Raw genomic sequence first — 19,397 nt, 5'->3', positions numbered from 1 at the left:
AAGATACATTTTCATTGAATAGAATTAAAATATAATATTAAAATAAAATAAAATAACATTAAAGACTACTTGAATCAATTCAAAAATTAGCTTTTTAAACTAGTAGTTACTATTTCTAATAATTTATTAAATGTGAATTGATTTTTTAAATATCTTTGCTAATAATTTCAACATAATATTTTTCATTCCTTAACATGCAATGCTTTACAATGTTGATTTTTTGAATTAAAAAACTCTTCTATTAGTTTAGTTATCTAAAAGATACTATATACATAATGCTCTGCAGTAAACATTAAGACTGATACAAGGCCAAAATAAAAAGCAAAAGAAAATTACAAGAACTGTCCTAAAGAAATATCTACCGGAGTCCTACAAACTTGGTATTTCTAAAACTAAAATTCTAAATTACCTGGCATGTACTGATGTACCTATGTCGCTTTACAAGTCAATAAGTCCAAAAGCTTGATCCAATTTTTGGAGTTTAACCATTAGTATGTCACCATAAGCACTATTTTGCTCGACACCCACATAACTTGTGGTTCTCAAAACCTGAAAGGCAATGGGAAAATTTGTAAAAGCCGTTAGTTTTGAGGCATAATCAGGTCACTGCAGTCTTGCTTTCAAAGCAAGAAAACTATGAAGAATCAACTGGTTAATTTCAGTCTGTTTTTTCTTCTACGAACCCAGCTTGTTTAAGTAAATACTAAATAACCAACTGGTGATTTCGTCGTCGTTGTTGCTACCCTCAACAATGACAACGAAAGAGCGAAAGGGCAAACATAAGTTTTCAGCATCATTAGATTTTATAATCCAGTTTGGTATGACAGCATCTCCCTCACTCAAAGGTTACAAACGTACACAACCACCAACACCAACACCAGCCAAATTGAACCCTAAGGTTCCATTTTTTTACTACTATTATTATAAATTAAATAGCTATGTTTAAAACAGAGCTTCCCCCCTTTTTACAAGAAATAATTGCATGCATGTGGAGCACATTTAATGTGAGCTCCATGACCATGCATAACTACTCGTTCTTTGTTTTATAGATAAATTTTGAATATTATAAATGAATGAGTGCTATGCATGTTTCTAGGGAAAAAAGACAGTCCACAAGCATCCCACGGTAATGCATGCTCCCAAGAAGGGCTTCACCCAAAGGGTGTAATGTACGCAGCCTAAACTGATAATAACATCAGTGGCTTTCATTCTACGGCTTGAACCCGTGACCTTGAAGTCACGTGGAGACAACTCAACCATTTCTAAGAGTACACACTAAATGTGCTCCAGGAGCATACGACAGCATCCGCCATCTATGGAACCAAAAGATTATTAAACATATGAATCCACATTTTTTACTGCTAACAGAATGTCTTCTAAGCATGGATATAATCTTAGAACCAAGAATGCACATACCAGTAATTCATAAAAGAGCCTTGCACATTCTTTCCTCACGCGTCCTTCCAAAACTTGTGAAAAATTCACAACTTGCTCGTGTGTCTGTTTCCTTAGGCCCAGATAACTCCGGTGCAAGTACCTCGCAACTCTCCTGTGCATTATGAAAGAAACCAGTCATAAACTAACATTGCAGACAAGCAATGTTTTGTTGACATTCAAAGAGCCAACAACCATCTCACCTGGTTCGTTCAGACCACCCAGCTACTGTATGAAAAGATTAAGGAAACCATGTAATATTAGGAAGAAAATAGTTTTTAAAAAATTATGATGAATTGTAAATGAAGATTTTGAAGAGTGCTCACACAAGTCTGAATTCTCCGTTTCACATGAATTTATCACCTGAGACAAACAAAGTACACACAAGGGCACATCATATTAGTCACATTGTGTGTGTGCGCATGAATGCATGTGTGTATAATCAGAGATCATGACATTTCGACCAATTACCATCATGCGCATGAATCATCATATTAAGATCTTCATCCCTTATCAAAATTTGCTTGCTAAGTTTTCATATCCACATTAAAATGCTTTATGGTTTTTCTTGGAGTAAGTTGTGAAGAAAATTAGGGATCTATAATATTGCAGACAAAAGTAGTAATATTACTCTCAGTACACTAAACAGAAGTACAGTACTTTTGAGGCATAGTCATTCTTTACCTCTTCCATCAGATTGAGTTCATCGTCCCTTCTCAAAGGTTGCTCTCTATCTATAGTTCCATGTGGAATTGAAGGTTCTAAATTATCACTGTGCTGAATTTCATTTCTCTCCAGTTGCTCAATTGGTCTAAGTTTTGTCTTTTGCAACTGAGGAGGCGTTCTCGGTGCAGTTTCTATCTGCTCTGGACTGCCAACATTTTCTGACACATCTAACCTCGCTGGAATTTCCAAAATTTGAAGGGGAACTGGGCGCTGACAAGGGGTTTGTGGAGCTATTGCTGTATGCACTGGACTGCCAACAGTTTGAGAGTTTGATACATCTAAGTTTTCTTGATTTTCCACAATTTTGAGGGAACTTGATATTTTGCTTTTAGAGAATAAGGAGCAAAGATCTAAGGAAGAACCTGCGGGGAAAAAAAAAAAACACAAAAAGAAAACGAAGATTAGTAAGATTGCAGAATTTATGAATCCCTTACTACCCAAAAATATAAATAAAAAAAAGCCTTACAAGGAAATAGAGGTCTGTGGAATCCATCACAAAGATTGGATATGCGAGATTCTCTCTGCACAGACAATAAAGTACGGCGGAATTTTCTGCGGTTAGCAATTAAGTCACTTGTATCATAGAGACTTTTTTTAAGTACCCTGAAATCCAAGAGTTCAAAGTATCACTTTGCTGAGGACAACAGTACAACACAAGGACTTGAAAGTCAAAAACTGAACTGAATTGACATTATAAGATGAGTCGAATGGCTGCTATTTATTTCAAATAGAAGGTAAAAAAAAAAACAAATATAACTTGGTGCAAATAAACGGATCATATATAGGATATTGCAGATTTTAACAGATTCTAAAAGCCTATATAGATTCTATGAAGACTATATAACAGTCAGATTATGCCATCAATCTGGTGATGATAAAAGTTCATTAATTAGTAAAATGTTGGTAATAGTTTCAAATCTTAGATACTTGACAAGTCTATCGTTTTGAATCACTCTTGTTCATAATGAAGGGTAAGTACCAGTTGAGATGTGTATCTATACATTGGCAAGACAGTTAATATATGAATGACTACGATAGAATAGTAAAAAATAATTGTGTCTAGATATTGCTTATAACTATTAGCACTCACTCATTAGGCACCACTACCATTCCATCAATAACAATTTTTCTTTTCCTTGAAAAGGATGCACGCTCCCTTAAAGCCGGTGTCGAAATATGCATAAACTCTGGTGAAGTAGCTCCTGTCCAAAATGAATTTTAAATAGAGAAGCAAAATTTAGATGAAGGAAATGTAACTACATGTCAAAAATGAAAAGGACAAAATGAAGTATGATGGTCTTTTATACCTTGTTTTTGTTTTCTAACTGAACTTCCTTGAAGCTTAGACTGAGGTGTTGCATCAAGATTTTTTGACTCCGCTGAAATAACCTTAAGCTTTTCACATTCAAGTAAAACCTTTACTTGACACATAAATTTGCTCTCTTTCTCATGCTCTTCAACAGATCTTTTAGTGTTTTCTTCAAGGTTTTTCTCCGCACCAGAAGATTTACTGTGGTCCATGCAAAAATCTTTCTGATGGGATTTATCTTCTTGGGGCATTTTTGTATTTTCTTGAAAATTTCTTATTTCATGAACTTCATTACTTTCTTTCTGCATTTGGCACAATGAGCTTGATGTCTCCAGAACCACACTCTGTTCTTCATCAACTTGATGAGATTCATTAAGTGCTTCAACAGATAGCACAGGTTCCTTTACTCTCCCAGAAAATATACTGGTATCCACCCATTCATCTCTAGATATTCTACTTCTTTCTTCAGGTAATTTGTCCTCGCATGATGCAGCTTCATGAATTGCCAGAATTTCATTAATTTGTTGATCTTGACCAAATAAGTCAACAGGTTCTTTTTCTACTCCTTCAGCTAACAAAACCATGTCAAAGTTCATTGGCTCACCCACATGGACTATGCTCTTTTCAGATATATTCTTGTCCTCCATTAAATTAGTAGGACTATTTGGCAGCAAAAATTCATATTCCACGTCCATCTCATGTGATTCACAAAAACTGCAAGACATTACAAAACTAAATTTCAGTGAAGAAGGTACCATGCAATGATTCTAAAATATTTCCCCTGGCAACTTATGTTGAAATGAAAATTAATATTCTAAATATTTGACAAACATACTCTTCCAACATAGCATGATCATCAATGCAGATATTTTGACAAAGATCAAACTTCTCAAACTGCAAATCAGAAAAACTAAGATGAATAAGAGGTGCAGAGGTAAGAACAAATAAAACTGTTTACATAGTGTAAGAAGTTAATGAATCCATACCATCTAGAACACGAGAATATCCATATCCAAAAGGCCAATAACTTTTCAAAGCAATGATAAAAAATTTTCACTGCAACTAATTTTTATACCAGTATTAATAGAAATGACATAATAATTAAATAAACAAGTGCACTTTACCGTGTTATTGTTGAATTCATAAAGAGTAAGAGGAGGAAAAGTGAAATAATATCTATGATCAAATAGCTTAGGTTTTAGGTTGCCTGTGTAAAGACATCCATCAGCGCTATACATAGTGCAATAGGAAATTAAACACAATTTACAGTTTCAATAACAATAAGATGTACTTAATTTCTTATAACTCTGTGTTCCAAATAGGACTCAATGTTATGTTTGATAACCAATGTGAAATTCTCATATTATACTAAAAAATGGAGTGGCTATTTTTATTAGGGAACTCGACAGAGGAATAGTGACAGATAGGTCACAAAGGAAAGTACAGATGATACCATGTTGAATATGGACACCCAACAGTACTATATATAGTGCAATAGGATAAAATAAAATTTACGTTTTCAAAAACTCAACGAATTCCTATTACTCTCGTTCAAATGGCATGATTTTATACTATTTTCAATGCAATATTCCTATTATTCCCAATACTGTACTCATCAAATGGCTTAACACACTAGTCACCATGAATCACAAAATCAGTTCTAACACACTAGTCACAAATCACAAATGGCTTACCATTTATTATTTTCTCTCTTCCTTTCTCCTTCTTACTTCACTGAAATTAATAGTTAAGATCTCTCCAGGAGCTTTGGAGCACAAAGCATTTAATCCATGGAGGATGAAAGAATGCCTTGTTACACAAGAATCCCTTGGCATTAAGAATAGAAAAACATAAACTGAAGTCCATAAACATCTAGCAAAGCAACTCAAAGATGCTGGATAAGTTCAGAAAGAAAAATTCACAAGAAAACCGTCAGAATGGACATCAACATACAGAGGTAGTATTCTTAGCGGATTGATTCAGGTACTACTTGTAATAGAAAAGTGTTCCTAAGTTAGTATTTGGTTGGTGTCCATATCTGCCAGAGACATGGTTACACACATCCACAGTTTGTTTTGTTGAGACACAAGGCTTTCGAGATCGGGGAGTACACAAATGGACACAAATACAGAAAATTTGTGTACCACCTTTGTAAGGTTTCTAGGTATAAGCCAACCCAGATCAAGATGCAGTTAGCAGATTGGGGAGAAGATGAGAATAGGGGAAGAAACGGAGAAAGAGAGGGTTGCTTGAGAGTGAAGAAACAATATTATTGATTGAATGAATAAATCTCTCTCATGTAGTTTACAATACAGCTATATATACTCCTTACACACACCCTTTAAGCAGTGAACATAACTACCTCTCTCAACTACTTACTCCTAACAACCTTAAAGATAAGACACTAAGACACAGACATGAGAGTTCTTTTCCACGTTTGTCCTTGACTAATTTTTAAAATTTAAATTTACCCAACCTTTCTTCTTCCGCCATTCTCTTCTCTTCTCTCTTCTCTCTTCCTTCAGTATTCCTCCTCCACTCTCTTGCCCCTGTCTTCTTCCCTTCCCTTTTCCCTCTCTCCCTTTTCCGTTCTACCTCCTTCCTCCACCCTCCACCTTCTGCCCCCCGTCGTCCGCCTCCATCTTCTCTTCCCTCTTCCTCTCCCTCTATAATCTCTCACGCCTCCAGATCTGAGACAATGCGAGCTTCCATTCGCCGTTTGTTTTTTCACCATCTTGGTCATGCTCCTGTCAGCCATCGTCTCATTGCTCTGCTGATGCTAGTCTTGCTGCCGATCTTGCCGCTGCTGCTTGTGTTGCCGCTTCTTGTCATCAAAGACCTTCGCCGCCTCTGCCGTGGATCTTTGTTCTCTATATTTTCTGGTTTCATTTTTATTTTTGAAAAGAAAAAAATGTGGTCAAGAAAAGAAAGAAGAAATACTGAAACAAATTTGATAATGGATGAATATGGGTGTTTTTTGTTGATTTTTTATGAATCTGGTTTTATATCTTCTGCTTGATTTTTGTTGAATCTGGTTCCTGATATTTTTTGCTGGAGGTTGAAGGAAGTGGTGAGAGGGGGAAGTTAGGGTGGAGAGAGAAGACGACAGTAGTCTCCTTTTTACATGGACTTTCTTAAGTTTTACCTGTCTGGCCCATCTATTTTACCAAACGCAATACATAGACAAATATTTTATGTCCATCACTCAAGTGTCTGATGTCTGTGTCTGTTGTCTCTGTCTACGTCTATGTCTATATCTATATCTATATCTATATCTATATCTCAGGGTAAACACTAACCGAATGCAGCCTGAGTTAAAGGAAAAAGATTTACACACAACTATAAGATTTACAATGTTATACGAAACTAAATGTTGGGCAGCATAAACCTAGCTAAATATTGCAGAGATGAGAATGTTTTATAGGGAAAGTGATAACTTATCAACTCAGATAAAAAAAGCTGTGGATAAGATCAATTATAAAAATATGGTAGAAACTACCGTTACATGGTTTGTTCAACTATGGAGGAAACATATAGAAACCCCAGTAAGAAATGTAGAACAAATAGAAGGCACTATTATAGTTAAATGTAGAGAAAGAAAAAGAATTAGAAAAAAACTAAAGGCAAACCATTAGGAATGACCTTGATTTATATGGTTGGTCCACAGACAGTTTTTTTCAAAGGGGAGAAAATAGTCTCATTTGATTAATGCAACTGAACCCACTTAGTTTTAATAAAGCTTTGATGAGGTAAAAGTATCAGTGAAGATCCCAAGATTTAAAAAAATAAAATAAAATAAAGAGGGAAAAAATTACTCGGTGAGGCAACAACAACAATAAGAATACGAATAATAATGTGGTGCGTAGTTCAAAAGTAGAACTATGGAACACATGGAAGACATACCTTGTCTAGAGAAAACAGCCCAAATCCCTCATTGCTACACACAACATCTGTTTCAGAACACAGCATATTACATAAACTAACATTAATCTTACTTTGACAGGAAGATTTTCAAGCAATTATAGGTACCTTTAAGAGTAATTTCCTCCTGTGAAGCAATATGGCCTCTGTAATGAACAGAAATAAAAAAAAAAAGTGCAAAATGTCAATAAAATTCTATCAACATGAAACTTGTAAAACTAATAATATCTTACCCGCCAGCATCTTCAAGTATGTCTAGATCAAAAGCATCCAGCTCAAATCTGTCTGGTATAATAACAGACATCCGCATTGTTTCCATGGGTGCTTTGTCTTTTGTTTTGATCACGAACTTATTGATTCTAACAAGCATCCCATTGCAATCATCTAACAAATATTCAGCCTTCTTTGAATATATTCTGACAACACCAAGAAGAAGATAGGCAAGCACTCTATAGGAGATAGCATTCATTTCATCCTGCAAAATCTTGTCTGCAGAAAGTTAAAAAATACCAAAAAACAAAAACTGAAGTCAGCTACATAACATACTCCCAGATTCCGCAAGACAGTTTATTTCAGCACTTAGAAATTCATAAAAATTATTTCAATAAGCACTAAGCCATGTGGCAAACCTCAGGTTTAATTAGATGAAAATAATCATTTTGAAAGGCAAATAAAATAAAAGAAATCAATATACATTGCAGTCAAGACTCGAGAAAATTTAAAATCTTAATATTTCAGTTACATCACATCATTGTCCCTTGGCCCCAGGACCATTCCAATTGGCAAAAAGAGTGTCCTGGGAATCAGAGTTGAAAATATAGCCTCACACAACCAATAGGAGTATAAGAAGTCCATCATCCAAGATAATCTACAACCAGTAGAAACAATAGAATAGAAGATCTGACAGTAGATTATTCATTGAAAACAGAAAATACATAGTGGAGAAAGGTCACATACTATCTAACCTAAATTCCTGACTCGTGTAATAAGGATGCTAGGTTCAAGCAAAAGGATCACACAAGTTATATAATATTAAAATATCAATTAGGATACAGCATTGAAATAAAATTGGATTAAACATACACAAACAGTTTAGGAAAGCACTCAACCAGTGAATAGCTAATGAATAACAACTAGGGCAGTTAAGTGTCATGAACAAGAACTATTCTTAACAAACAAGTACTTGTTTGCATCTGATTGTTAAGCTTGCTTTCACTGAGAAATTTGATTTTCTTTTTCTCTATTTGGAAACAGTTACTCAAATCATTAACACTTCAACAGCCAAGGAAATATATTCAGTTTGATGTGATGAGGTAAAAATTAATGGACAAGGTATCAGATTTCACACCCTTTGCACCTGGAATTGTTTGAGTGCAAGATCCACCTTATCTTGGCATCTTTGAACAACATAAGCATTCACATTTGTGAGTCCCAACCAACAAATTGTTTCACACCATACGTGTGTAAAAATCAGGTCACTGCAACATGCTTTCCTTTTGCAAATAAAACTTTAAGTTGTAACCAATTTTACCATACTGCTAAGTTGCTAACAATAAAATCTAAAAGTTATAAACCAATGGGAAAAATAAAATAAAATAATTTATAAAAACAAAATAAAAAACCTGTATGATAGGTAATCAGGGGAAGGAAAAGGAAATGTGCTCCCTCATTTGGCAGCTTAAAACTATAAGAAATAAAAAAGAAAACAAACCAAGGAGGATCTATTCCCCCTGAAAAGACTATTTTAGTTTCCCCCCAAATTTGAGGTCTATTGGAAAACAAAAAATTACAACTGGAAACTATATCCTTCTGTCCCAAACTCCCAATATTTATAAACTAACAAGATTAAAAAAAAAATGTTTTAATTTCATTCCCTTTAATAACCCAAATAATGGAGCAGGTAACTTTGTTATACTCCTCCCCTCCCTTTCCACGGTCCATTTTCAGTCTTCATATGAGTTTCTTCATATTTTACCATAACAACTCAACGATTTCACCTAAAGGGGCAAGACATTCTGTTATACCAGGCTACGTTTTGTTAGGTTAGTGTCTGAGAGTAATGGAGGTAGATGTTTGGTAGCAGTGTAGCATTGAGACAGAGATGGATGGACTAAAGTTTATTGTCAGAGTAAGACTTAGCTAGCATTCGTGAAGCAAGAGGAGCCATGAATGTGCAACAACTTGATTTTAATGTGTGTCTATATTTTGGTTGAAACTTGGCTCCAAAGAATTTGTTAACTCTAATGTATCTCTCTGTCTTCAGTGCCACAGTCTCAGTGTCCTATCTCACCCTATTTCTCTCGTTCCAAACGCAGCCCCAAAGATCAAACAGTAAACGAACACAAGTAAAATGATTCAGTACCACAACCATACACAAATTTCTTTGTCCAGCATAACAATTTCACCAATTTTGCAACAAACCCTATCTAGAAACAGCTCCTTTGTGACCAATTTCCCAAATTACTTACATACACACGAAAATTACACACGAAAAAAATAAATAAATGATAATAATAAATAAACACGCAAACAAACACATACAAAAATGTGTAAACACACTCTTACCTGCCACCATTGTTTGTGCGGAAAAAGCATAGAAACAAGAATTAGGATTATTCTAAGCTAAGAGTAAGGGAACAAAAGAAAAAAATCAAAGAAAGATAGAAGCAATGAAGAAATGAAACCATGTTTAAAAGTTCGGGTTTTGCGAGCTTAGGAAAATTTTAGAAAAGGTTTGTCCTTCATTTCTGGAAGGGGTTGGAAGAGCAGAAAGAAAGAGAAGAATAAGAGGACTAACCAACAGAGGAAGGAATGTGAGTCTGAAGGATTTGAGCTTTCTTGAGGTGCTTGAAACAGTAAGCTGCAACCCACAAAGGGCCTTTACTTGAGCTGAGGAACCTTGAGTATGACATTCTCTCTCTCTCTCTCTCGTTCTTCTCGCTGCTTTCGGTGGTGTGTCTGAGTTTTCTGCTACCATGTACGAAATATCAGAGAAGGAAGGAGCTGTTAAAACTTAAAACAGCGCTCGCTCACACCAGAGTGCCTCCCAAGATTCAGACAAATTAATATAAAAATCTAAACCACTACAAAAATTTACTAAATCAGTTATTATATATTTAGACATGAATATATATTATTTAAATTATTTTTAATATATATTTTATTTTTTAATATTTATTTTAGATAAATAATTAATTTAGTAATTAATTATATATATATAATTTTTATAAAAATTTAAAATATTTTATATTATGTGATAAAATTAAAATGAAATAAAATTTTTACATTAATAATCATGACATATATTTATAATGTGTTAGATAATAGAGAAAAAGATAAATAGATCCCTAACTTTTTAATTTAAAGACACATAAGTCTGTGATTAATTGAAAATATAAAATCGTCTCTAATCTTCTAAAATATGAGATATTTAAATTCTTCCATCTAAAATATATTGGAACAAATCGGTCTCCAAAGGAATTTAGATGTCTCGCGTTTTAAAACTTATTTATCTTCAAAATAAAAAGTTAGAGACATATTTATCGTTTATACTTTATTTTAAATAATATTGGTGTTCTAGGAGACTAGTACCAGTAGTCTAGTCACTTTTTAATTTAAATATGGAAGCAAAAGTAGTGTTGGACTCGGATATAGAGAATACAGGTGCTTCACAGCCATGTGGTGTCAGTGGAACAGAACTCGGACCATACGAGTTCTCCATCAGTAAACGGACGGTCCGAATTGCGTTTGATATTCTATTTCATAAAAAAATTGACAACAACAAATAACTCGGAGGGTCCGTTTTCTAACTTCCCGAAATTCATATTTGCCCAACCACAAGTCGGACCATGCGATTTCTTAAGCAAAATTTTAAAATCAAACAACTCGCATGGTCAAAAATTACTATGTTAAAGTATATCACTCATTTTCCTTCCATATCAAAATTTTTTAGCCTAGCCTAGTAGGGGAAAGTGGGAAACCTATTTGAGTAATGAGTATTAAGGTAAATCTGGTAAAACTTGCAGTGTTGGAGGTGTGACCTTAAAACGAAGCAAACACAGGCTACACAGCACATGCAATCAGCATCTGTAAGCCAACACGTCCTAAAACAAACGAAATAAAACAAAAGGATGTACAACTGCTAGAGATTAAAATCTCTACAATAATAAAGAGCAGCTAAAATACTTCGAGAAGAAGTATTAAACTATTAATTCAAAACATCTATACATCCTAAACAACCCCCCTCCACAATGCTATACTTATGAGATGGATCCCTTAACAAAATAAGCCTCTTTCGTTACAAGTTTTATACCTCTGACCCAAAGCTCAGCAACTTCTAAACCCCCATCACATACAAAATGCACTTCCTTGTTCTTGTTCGTGAGCACTCTAAACATTCCAGGTTCATCTGCATCACCTTTCTTGTACCTGTTTCTACGCAATGTCGAACTTGCCCCTAACTCTGCCTCACGGCACATCACGTTTCTGCTGCTTGATTTCCCCCAACAAAGAACACCTGCAGATCCTAACATCCTTATTTGTTTCCCATGTGGGGAGCCCTTCCCGCATTTTGTGTGCTTCAATACATAGGAGCCATGTAGCACCAGTTTTCGCGCTAATTCGTCTAGAATAACGGCCTGTGCTTCATTTTTACACCCTCCTGAAGATTTCCTTGCAAATAGAAGTGGAGTTTCCCCTCTAGAATTCTTAGCATTGCAATGAGCACCGCACGAAATCAGAAGTTTGCAAATGGATGCATGGCCTTCCCTTGCTGCTAACATAAGAGGAGTGTAGTCCTCCCCATCAGGGACATTCACATCATAGCCTTTGTTTGTGAGCAATTTGACAGCATCCAAGTCGCCACGACGAGCTGCACAATGTAAAGCGTAGAAGCCACAGGCATTGCGATTGCCCTTTTCAATTGCAAATTCAAGCATGACCTGTTCAAATAGGTCACAGTTCTGATTCAGTTTAGATAGAGTTATTGCTGTTTCACCATATTTATTGCATAACTTCACATCAGCACCAGCATATACAAGCAACCGAAATGATTCAGCATGGCCATTTAGAGCAGTAACCATAACTGCAGAGAAGCCTCTCTCATCTTGATAGTCAAGATCAAACTCTCCAGATTCAACTAGAGTTTTCAGTGCTTCCGCATCCCCAGCTTGAGCTGTGAACAATAACGGCGAAAACACAGAAACATTGCCGGATTTTGGTATCTTGCCTTTTCGGATTGTATCTAGCAATGCCTGTTGAAAACCATGTGACCACTTGTTTGCCTCTGCAATTGAACATGCAGATTGACCAGAAACATTCACCAAACCAAAATCAGCACCTGCCCTTGTTAGTACTTTGAGACACTCCTCTTGTTTATATTTTGCACAGATCATCAAAGCTGTGTCACCTGAGTCTGTTATTGAGTTCAAATCACAACCAAAATCAATAAGGCATTGAATGATTGTTGGAAAGCCAAGTCGGGATGCCATGTGTAAAGGAAGGAACTCAGCCTTGTTGGTTGTTTTGACTGGAGATTCCACGCTATCACCGAATTCTAAGAGTGCTCTGACGGCTTCATCATTGCCGCAAAGGACGGCATGGTGCAGAAGGGTTCTTCCATGGTGAGGATTCTTGGAGGAGATATGTTGTAGGATCAACCGCAATATGGCACCACTCCTTTCAAAATACTCAACTGCACACCAGGCAATGTCATATGGTTCTCCCAGACCAGCACCGACACGAAGCTCTTCACCAGTTGAAATGTCCCATGACCATGCTCCAAGCCTCACCTCAGAGTCTATCCTAGCACCATTCTGTAGTTAAGTTTAAGAAAGGACTTAGTGAAGTTCAAATCACATTTAGGATCAAATCTTGATATTGAAAGATATCCAGTTAGGAAACCCGTAAAGTGAAATAATCAAATGTTAAAAATTTAACCATAGAAATCATTTTGTTCCTATTTCCAAAAACCAACATAATTTTCAGTATTAAAATTACTGGCAACTTGTTGGATACTCGATGCCCATCAAATCGTATTTACTATTGATACATTTATATTGATTTTGGTTTCAGTATATTTTTTAATTCAATTTTTTTTCCAATATATCAAATAAAAAATGAAATGGAGATGCAACAATAATTTAAGTCTGCGGAAGAAAGAAATATAACCAGTAAAGCAGTTATATGATATAAGGGTAAAAATTTGGACACCAAACTCAGTCAGTTATAAATATTAAAATTTTACAACTTATACATATTAATACTTGTATTATTATTTTATTTGACCTATTTATACATGCTACTATTATTATTTTGTATGTCAGTGTTGGAAGATGCATATAAATGAAGTGGCTAACAAAGGACTCAAGGTTAGAATTCTTTTCTAGAAAAAAACACACACACATTTATATCTCGATCGACTTTCTGAGTCTATCACAAATTCTTTTTCTGTAATTTTTTTTATGCTTTCTTCTTTACCATTCCTGTAATTTTTATTTATGCAATTTATTTTTCCAACAAATTTAAATTCAGTCATTTTACCCTCAGAATTTGTCATTATTTTCTTTTATTTACCTTTGCAGGAAATTTTATGTTCAGAAGAAAGGATTTATTTGTTTGTTATATAGATGGCTGGAAGATAAAAGAAAATAACGACTCCAACCGATTGACCTTTCGGTTTCGTGCTGAAAGATAAGCTCCTCTTGCATCCCTTGTCCGCAGTCCGCACCATGCATTGCCTATGCCTACGACCCCCAAACTGACACGTGGCATAAACTGGAGCGCGCATTTCTTTCGTCATTTTCACCGCCTTGTGCCCGTGTCGTCTCTTGGGGATGTAGGCAATTGCAGTATGGCGCTGACATGAGACGTGAAGAGTTCGCCCCGGATCTCATGTGAAATATGACTACCGATGAAAATGCTGGTGGATAATCAAGATTATTGTGTTCGTCGCCATCAATGCCTTGATGAGTTGTGTGAGGCGATCCAACCATCCTCCTTTAATGGTTTGTCCGCAGGAGTCAACTTGGTTGACTTTGGCAACAGCAAAGTATGCGTTATCATCGGTGGTCTCGCAGAAGGCATTCCAGCCCTTTGCATTTTAGTAGTTGAATTAGGGTTGGTACAAGAGGAGGAGCAAAGGTTCTTATCTGTGCGTGTGCTCGTGAATCAAGTCTACGATATGTTGCTACACAGAGGACCGCCGTCTTGTAGTGCTCGACACCTCCTTTATTTTCTCTCTCAGCAAGGGAATGTCGGACGTAGACAAGGATGCCGTGGAGGATCATATAGGTAATGAGATTGATAGGGTGTAGTGTTTTTTTTTCGTGCTTATGTTCTCATGGTTGTTTGATTTATATTGCTAGGTGAGAAAGCTCCCACCCTGACTTCGGCATCTCTGGAGGCCTTTTCCAGGAAGAGGTCATCCGGGAAGGGCGACCCTTCTACAGAAGGTGATAAAGATAATGTGGTCGAGGTTGCTCAATCTAGGGAGATTAGTTTAAAGAGAAGAAAGCTAGAGCTGTAGGTCTTGAGAAGTGCGTGGAGGTTTCTCAATTGAAGGATAAGGCTAGAGAATTGGGTATGGAGGAGATCATCGCTTCACAGGATTCTCAGAAGGCATTACACGGTTATTTGGGGGATGAGGACTCGAGCTCGTTATGGTCCGAGCACTTTCCTTTTGGGGGTGTGTGGTTCAAGTATTACTTTGTTACTCAGATTCCATTCCCATGGGAATCAAATATACCCAAGGGGAAGGTGGGAATTGAAATGATGGTATTTTGATTCCCTGGAATCAAACTTGCTTAGGAATAGCTTTTCAAACTTTGAACCAAACATGGGAATATGATATTCCCATCTTAAAATTCCTAGGAATTATTTATAATTCCCCCAACTACACACATCCTATGGCTCTTGCTGATGACCATGATCAATCCCCAAGAGATGTGAAGTTGATAAATGAGATTGGGGATGTAGGCATAAACCGGTACTTGCAGGTTAATATGTTGTTTATGAAAGTAGTTTATTTGTGCATAAGAGTGTCATTATTGTTGGTGTTATTTGTGCTTTCTATATAGGTGATTGGAACTCGTTTGTTATGTGCGGGAAGAACTCGAGAGCTAGCTTTGCTTAAAGAGAAGGAAAAAACTAATGTAGATGACTTATTGAAGATTGTTAAAGAGAAAGAGAAAGTTGTGAAGGACATGACCGAGGCTTTCAAGGCGAAGGAAAAAGAGTCAGAGGAAATGGTAAAACAGATAACTAATTTGCAGTCTCAATTGAAAGGAGGCAATGAGAGGATTGAGGCATTATCTGTAAAGGGGGGGTGAGCTGGAGAATGCATTAAAGGATGCTAAAAATTCAAAGGAGCCAATGGCTTTTGAGGTGTTTGGGAAAGGGTTTGATCATGCTATAAGTCAAATTAAGGCTCTTGCGCCGGAGGTTAATGTGGATGATTTGGATGTATCCAAGATTGTGGTAAATGGAGTATTAGTGGATGCTGACATCCCGGAGGAAGGTTGTGAAAATGCTGCAGATGTTGAGAAGAAAGACCCATAGTGTGGTTATCATATGTATTTTAATTATTTGCTATTAGTATGGATGATGTAGTATGTTGATTCTAAGTATTTTGCTTCTAGCTTTTTGAAGTTGAATTGTCTACCTTTTTACCTATCTCCAAACTTATGAGCATTGAGCAGTTCTGTTTGCTGAATAAGTTAAATTCGAAAGTCTAGTTGAATGCACCGAAGATGAAGGAAAAGAAAAAGGATGAAGAAGCCAGCATGATTCTTCTTCATTGGTACCCTAATAGAAGAATCGTGTACCACGAAGAAACGTCAATATGTTGGAGAATTGGTCTATTATTTAGGAGGATGTCTTATCCTCCTTTTTACTTCTACTCTTTCTTTCTTCTCTTTCTCTATGATAACTTTGCTTCTTCCATAAAAGAAGGAAATAAAGAAAAACAGTTTAGCAAACTAACTAATATTATTGATCAACTATAGATTTTCAAAATGTAGGAGTTTGTCTATTTTCTATATTTTTTTTAAATAAAATTGATGCAAGTGTTGATATGCTTTCTATGTCTCACCTGCTTGATTTAAAATAATACATATGTGAAATGTAGGCAGGAACATTTAGATTTCCCAATCCATGAAGTGATATTTTCCACCCTTGACAAACCAAAGCTTTTAAGCCAGGTGTGTTTGAAAAGTTTACCTTGTCTTTTTATAAAGTAAAATGTATATATTTTCTTTACTTCCCCCAGCTCTCTCTTCAAAATATCCATTTTAAGTTTAGCTTGGTTTTAAGTTTAGCTTCCATAGTTATATCAACTTAACTAATAACGGGAATAAAATGGAAACTCTATCAAAATTAAGATATAATGCGTTTCAACACTAGGAGTGGTTTATCAAGTGGTAATATAGAGCATGCTGTCATTCTAAGGCTGGACAAAATGTGTTACTAGAAGCCATGGGGTGGGGTGTTGGATCCCATTGTTTTCATAATTCACAGATAGTTTTCTTACACTAAACAGTGACAAGTGATTCTTGCAAAAGTATTCTGTCATAATCTGGACACAGTTAGTACCAAATATAAATTACTTCTAAAGGAGACCAGGTGTTGACTAAGAATACTGGTGTGAATTTTACATAAGAGATTGGAGGTGGAAATTGGGATTCCCTTTGTGTAATTGTTGTTTAATTCGGTTGATTTTTTAAGCAGGAAATTATATTTCTGTTTATGACTGGAAATTTACTTGATGTATTGCATGGTTTTTTGATGGGTACTGTTTTCTTTAGCTGTCAGCTTTGCTGTCCGATATTGGGCTTAACAACCGTGATGTTTTCTCCACCACTGATGGCTACTCCCTCGATGTATTTGTGGTGGAGGGATGGCCAGTAGAGGTGAGATGCCACTTGCAAAATATGCCATTCCATGTTTCCACTTCCTTGGAAATTTTATCATTGTTGTACTCTTGAAGTTTGTTGCTTTTTTCCATTTAAACGTTATAAAGGTATCTATGCTATTGTTTATGCCTAATGTCTCTCTAATTGATTATATATAAGTATTCCATGTACATTTCTATTTCTATTTTATTCTCTGAATTGCCTTGGGGATTCAACTGTATTTTTGGTGGTGCTATCATCTGACCTTTAGTGAACACCTTGTACTGGCAATGGCATTGGTTTATACCCTAAATTTTGTAGCTGCATCTATCCTAGTTCTTAAAAAGCAAAGAACTATAGGCTGCTAAACAATAGGAACTATCGGGCAGATAAGCATTAATCAAATTTAAAGGTTTGAAAGGGTCCAAGTAAAAGGTTACCTTCAGTAGCAAATCCACAACAGGAAGCTGCCTGTGAATTACAGCTGCGACAAGCGCAGTACAGTCCACATTTGCATGAAGAGAAGGCTTAAGTGACTGCAAAAGCACCCGGTCTGTTGCATTGATATCCACACCGCGCTGCCAACAGCAAAATAATATTTATCTTTAGTTTAGCGTTTTGAAAAAAGCAGTTACAATAAACTGTACGCCTTAAGTTCCAAAAGTAATTCTTGAAGTACATAAAAGTTTTAGTTAATTTCTCCCTCCAGAGAATGGACCTAAATACCAAGATTACCCAGCAGACATTATGTTAATTGGGAATCTGTTTGTTAAACTTGTTGAACTCTAAGAATGAGAGGCCAACTTCTTTAAGATAAGATGGACCAATAATTTCAGATGCTATTGAGTACCATGAAGAAATTATTGGGTAATCTTGATTCCATGTAACATCGGGTTGTATATGGTTACAACTAATTAAAAGATGACTTTTTAACGTATAATCCAATACTTATCTCATATCTTAAAAAGCATTTTCTTATGAACAACGATAAATAAACCCATGTTTTTGGTGTTGAAATATAGAGTATAGACACTATCATCTTAACCATTAATTTTGATCATGGGACCCATAATCCAATTCTCATACAAAATGAGTGGTTAAGATATTGGTGTCTATAACTATACATAAAAAAAGTAGGTTAATATCATTCATTGTCTACAATATATGTGACGTCAGTCTTGGAAATATCTTAAGAAGTTTTCATTGACAATGTATATCCAGGGTAGCATGTTTGAATCATTGGCAGAACACAGACCTTTATAAGCATCCTAATCACATCAACGAATCCTCTACAGCATGCGGTCACAAGAGCATGAACAGCAACGTGCGGTCTGATCAAATCAGTGCTCATGAGTAACTCAGCATACCCTGCTTGCCCATGGCAGCTTGCCTCAACAAGAGCTTCTTCACATGCTGGTTGTGATGCCCCTGCTTTCAATAACATCTCAAGGATACTAATATGGCCTTCCTTTACTGCTGCAGTCGTTGCAAAGCCCCTGAAGAGCTTCTGGTTTACATCAGCTCCCTTACCCTGTCATTTTTTAAGAAAAAAAAAACTAAATAAAACCAAAACTCAAGAAGGAAAGAAAAGGGTTATAGCTAAAAAGAATTTAGTTGTCAAGTGAAATACATGTTTTAACTTTTTAATGTAAGTAACAGAAGTCAATCAAACAAAACATGAAAACTTAGGGAATATGATCATGAGCCTTTGGGGGTTCAATGACGCATCATGCAGGAATTGCATTATTGTGTAAAGAAAAATAATTGCACTATGTACAATTGTCGGAAGCAACACAACATGGGGCACATAAGATATGTTTGATGCAATGATGCTACATACTATGCTAGTCAGGAAGAGAGAGAAAGTATTCGACTCATCACTATTAAATTACGGTGATATATATACTTCTGCTTGTGCTTCTGGCATAGAGCAATAGTATGTCATTCTAAAACTTTTCTTAAAACATTAAACGAAACAAAAATTAATATTTTTAATGTCACTTTTTCTTGTGACATTTTTCATGTCTTAAAGTTATTAAGAGATAATTAATTATTTTAAAATTTAATTGTGTTAAAATATTTGAAAAAAGTTTGTCTGCAGCACAAAAATTATGGTAACT

General features: G+C 35.7%; 3 protein-coding genes across 10 annotated transcripts; 1 reads left to right on the top strand and 2 right to left on the bottom strand.

Annotated features, from left to right (window-relative positions):
* LOC107605039 (sister chromatid cohesion 1 protein 2) lies at positions 217 to 10,426 on the bottom strand. Of its 5 annotated transcripts, none has more exons than XM_021104919.1 (13): positions 10,188 to 10,425; positions 7,624 to 7,879; positions 7,499 to 7,536; positions 7,373 to 7,419; positions 4,305 to 4,363; positions 3,468 to 4,183; positions 3,251 to 3,362; positions 2,627 to 2,763; positions 2,119 to 2,522; positions 1,761 to 1,797; positions 1,638 to 1,659; positions 1,417 to 1,549; positions 217 to 549 (listed from the first exon to the last, which is right to left on the bottom strand). In XM_021104919.1, exons 1-13 carry the CDS (start codon positions 10,300 to 10,302, stop codon positions 439 to 441), a joined length of 2,187 nt encoding a protein of 728 aa, XP_020960578.1. In that variant the 5' UTR covers positions 10,303 to 10,425; the 3' UTR covers positions 217 to 438. The 5 variants fall into 5 exon arrangements, 3 of the variants coding, with proteins under 3 accessions (XP_020960578.1, XP_016162264.1, XP_020960579.1); XM_016306778.2 differs by having other exon boundaries at positions 1,638 to 1,662; positions 10,188 to 10,424; XR_001612448.2 differs by adding an exon at positions 1,906 to 2,032 and having other exon boundaries at positions 522 to 549; positions 1,638 to 1,797; positions 10,188 to 10,426.
* Positions 11,398 to 19,108, bottom strand: LOC107647442 (putative ankyrin repeat protein RF_0381). 3 transcript variants are annotated; one of them, XM_021104917.1, is made up of 4 exons: positions 18,908 to 19,108; positions 18,533 to 18,808; positions 17,718 to 17,855; positions 11,398 to 13,203 (listed from the first exon to the last, which is right to left on the bottom strand). In XM_021104917.1, the coding sequence occupies exons 2-4, from the start codon at positions 18,719 to 18,721 to the stop codon at positions 11,650 to 11,652; spliced, it is 1,881 nt and encodes a 626-aa protein (XP_020960576.1). In that variant the 5' UTR covers positions 18,722 to 18,808; positions 18,908 to 19,108; the 3' UTR covers positions 11,398 to 11,649. The 3 variants fall into 3 exon arrangements, with proteins under 3 accessions (XP_020960576.1, XP_020960575.1, XP_020960577.1); XM_021104916.1 differs by lacking the exon at positions 18,908 to 19,108 and having other exon boundaries at positions 18,533 to 18,872; XM_021104918.1 differs by lacking the exons at positions 18,533 to 18,808; positions 18,908 to 19,108 and adding an exon at positions 18,128 to 18,254.
* LOC107605037 lies at positions 13,773 to 16,034 on the top strand. Of its 2 annotated transcripts, XR_002349331.1 has the most exons (3): positions 13,773 to 13,839; positions 13,972 to 14,680; positions 14,755 to 16,034. XR_002349331.1 is itself a non-coding variant. In XM_016306776.2 (2 exons), exons 1-2 carry the CDS (start codon positions 14,301 to 14,303, stop codon positions 14,756 to 14,758), a joined length of 384 nt encoding a protein of 127 aa, XP_016162262.1. In that variant the 5' UTR covers positions 13,926 to 14,300; the 3' UTR covers positions 14,759 to 16,034. The 2 variants fall into 2 exon arrangements, 1 of the variants encoding a protein (XP_016162262.1); XM_016306776.2 differs by lacking the exon at positions 13,773 to 13,839 and having other exon boundaries at positions 13,926 to 14,680.

The sequence above is a fragment of the Arachis ipaensis genome, chromosome B06 (assembly GCF_000816755.2).
Source record: "Arachis ipaensis cultivar K30076 chromosome B06, Araip1.1, whole genome shotgun sequence".
NCBI classification, from domain to species: Eukaryota; Viridiplantae; Streptophyta; class Magnoliopsida; order Fabales; family Fabaceae; genus Arachis; species Arachis ipaensis.
Note: the sequence above shows the minus strand (reverse complement) of the source record. Positions and strands in the feature narration are given on the sequence as shown.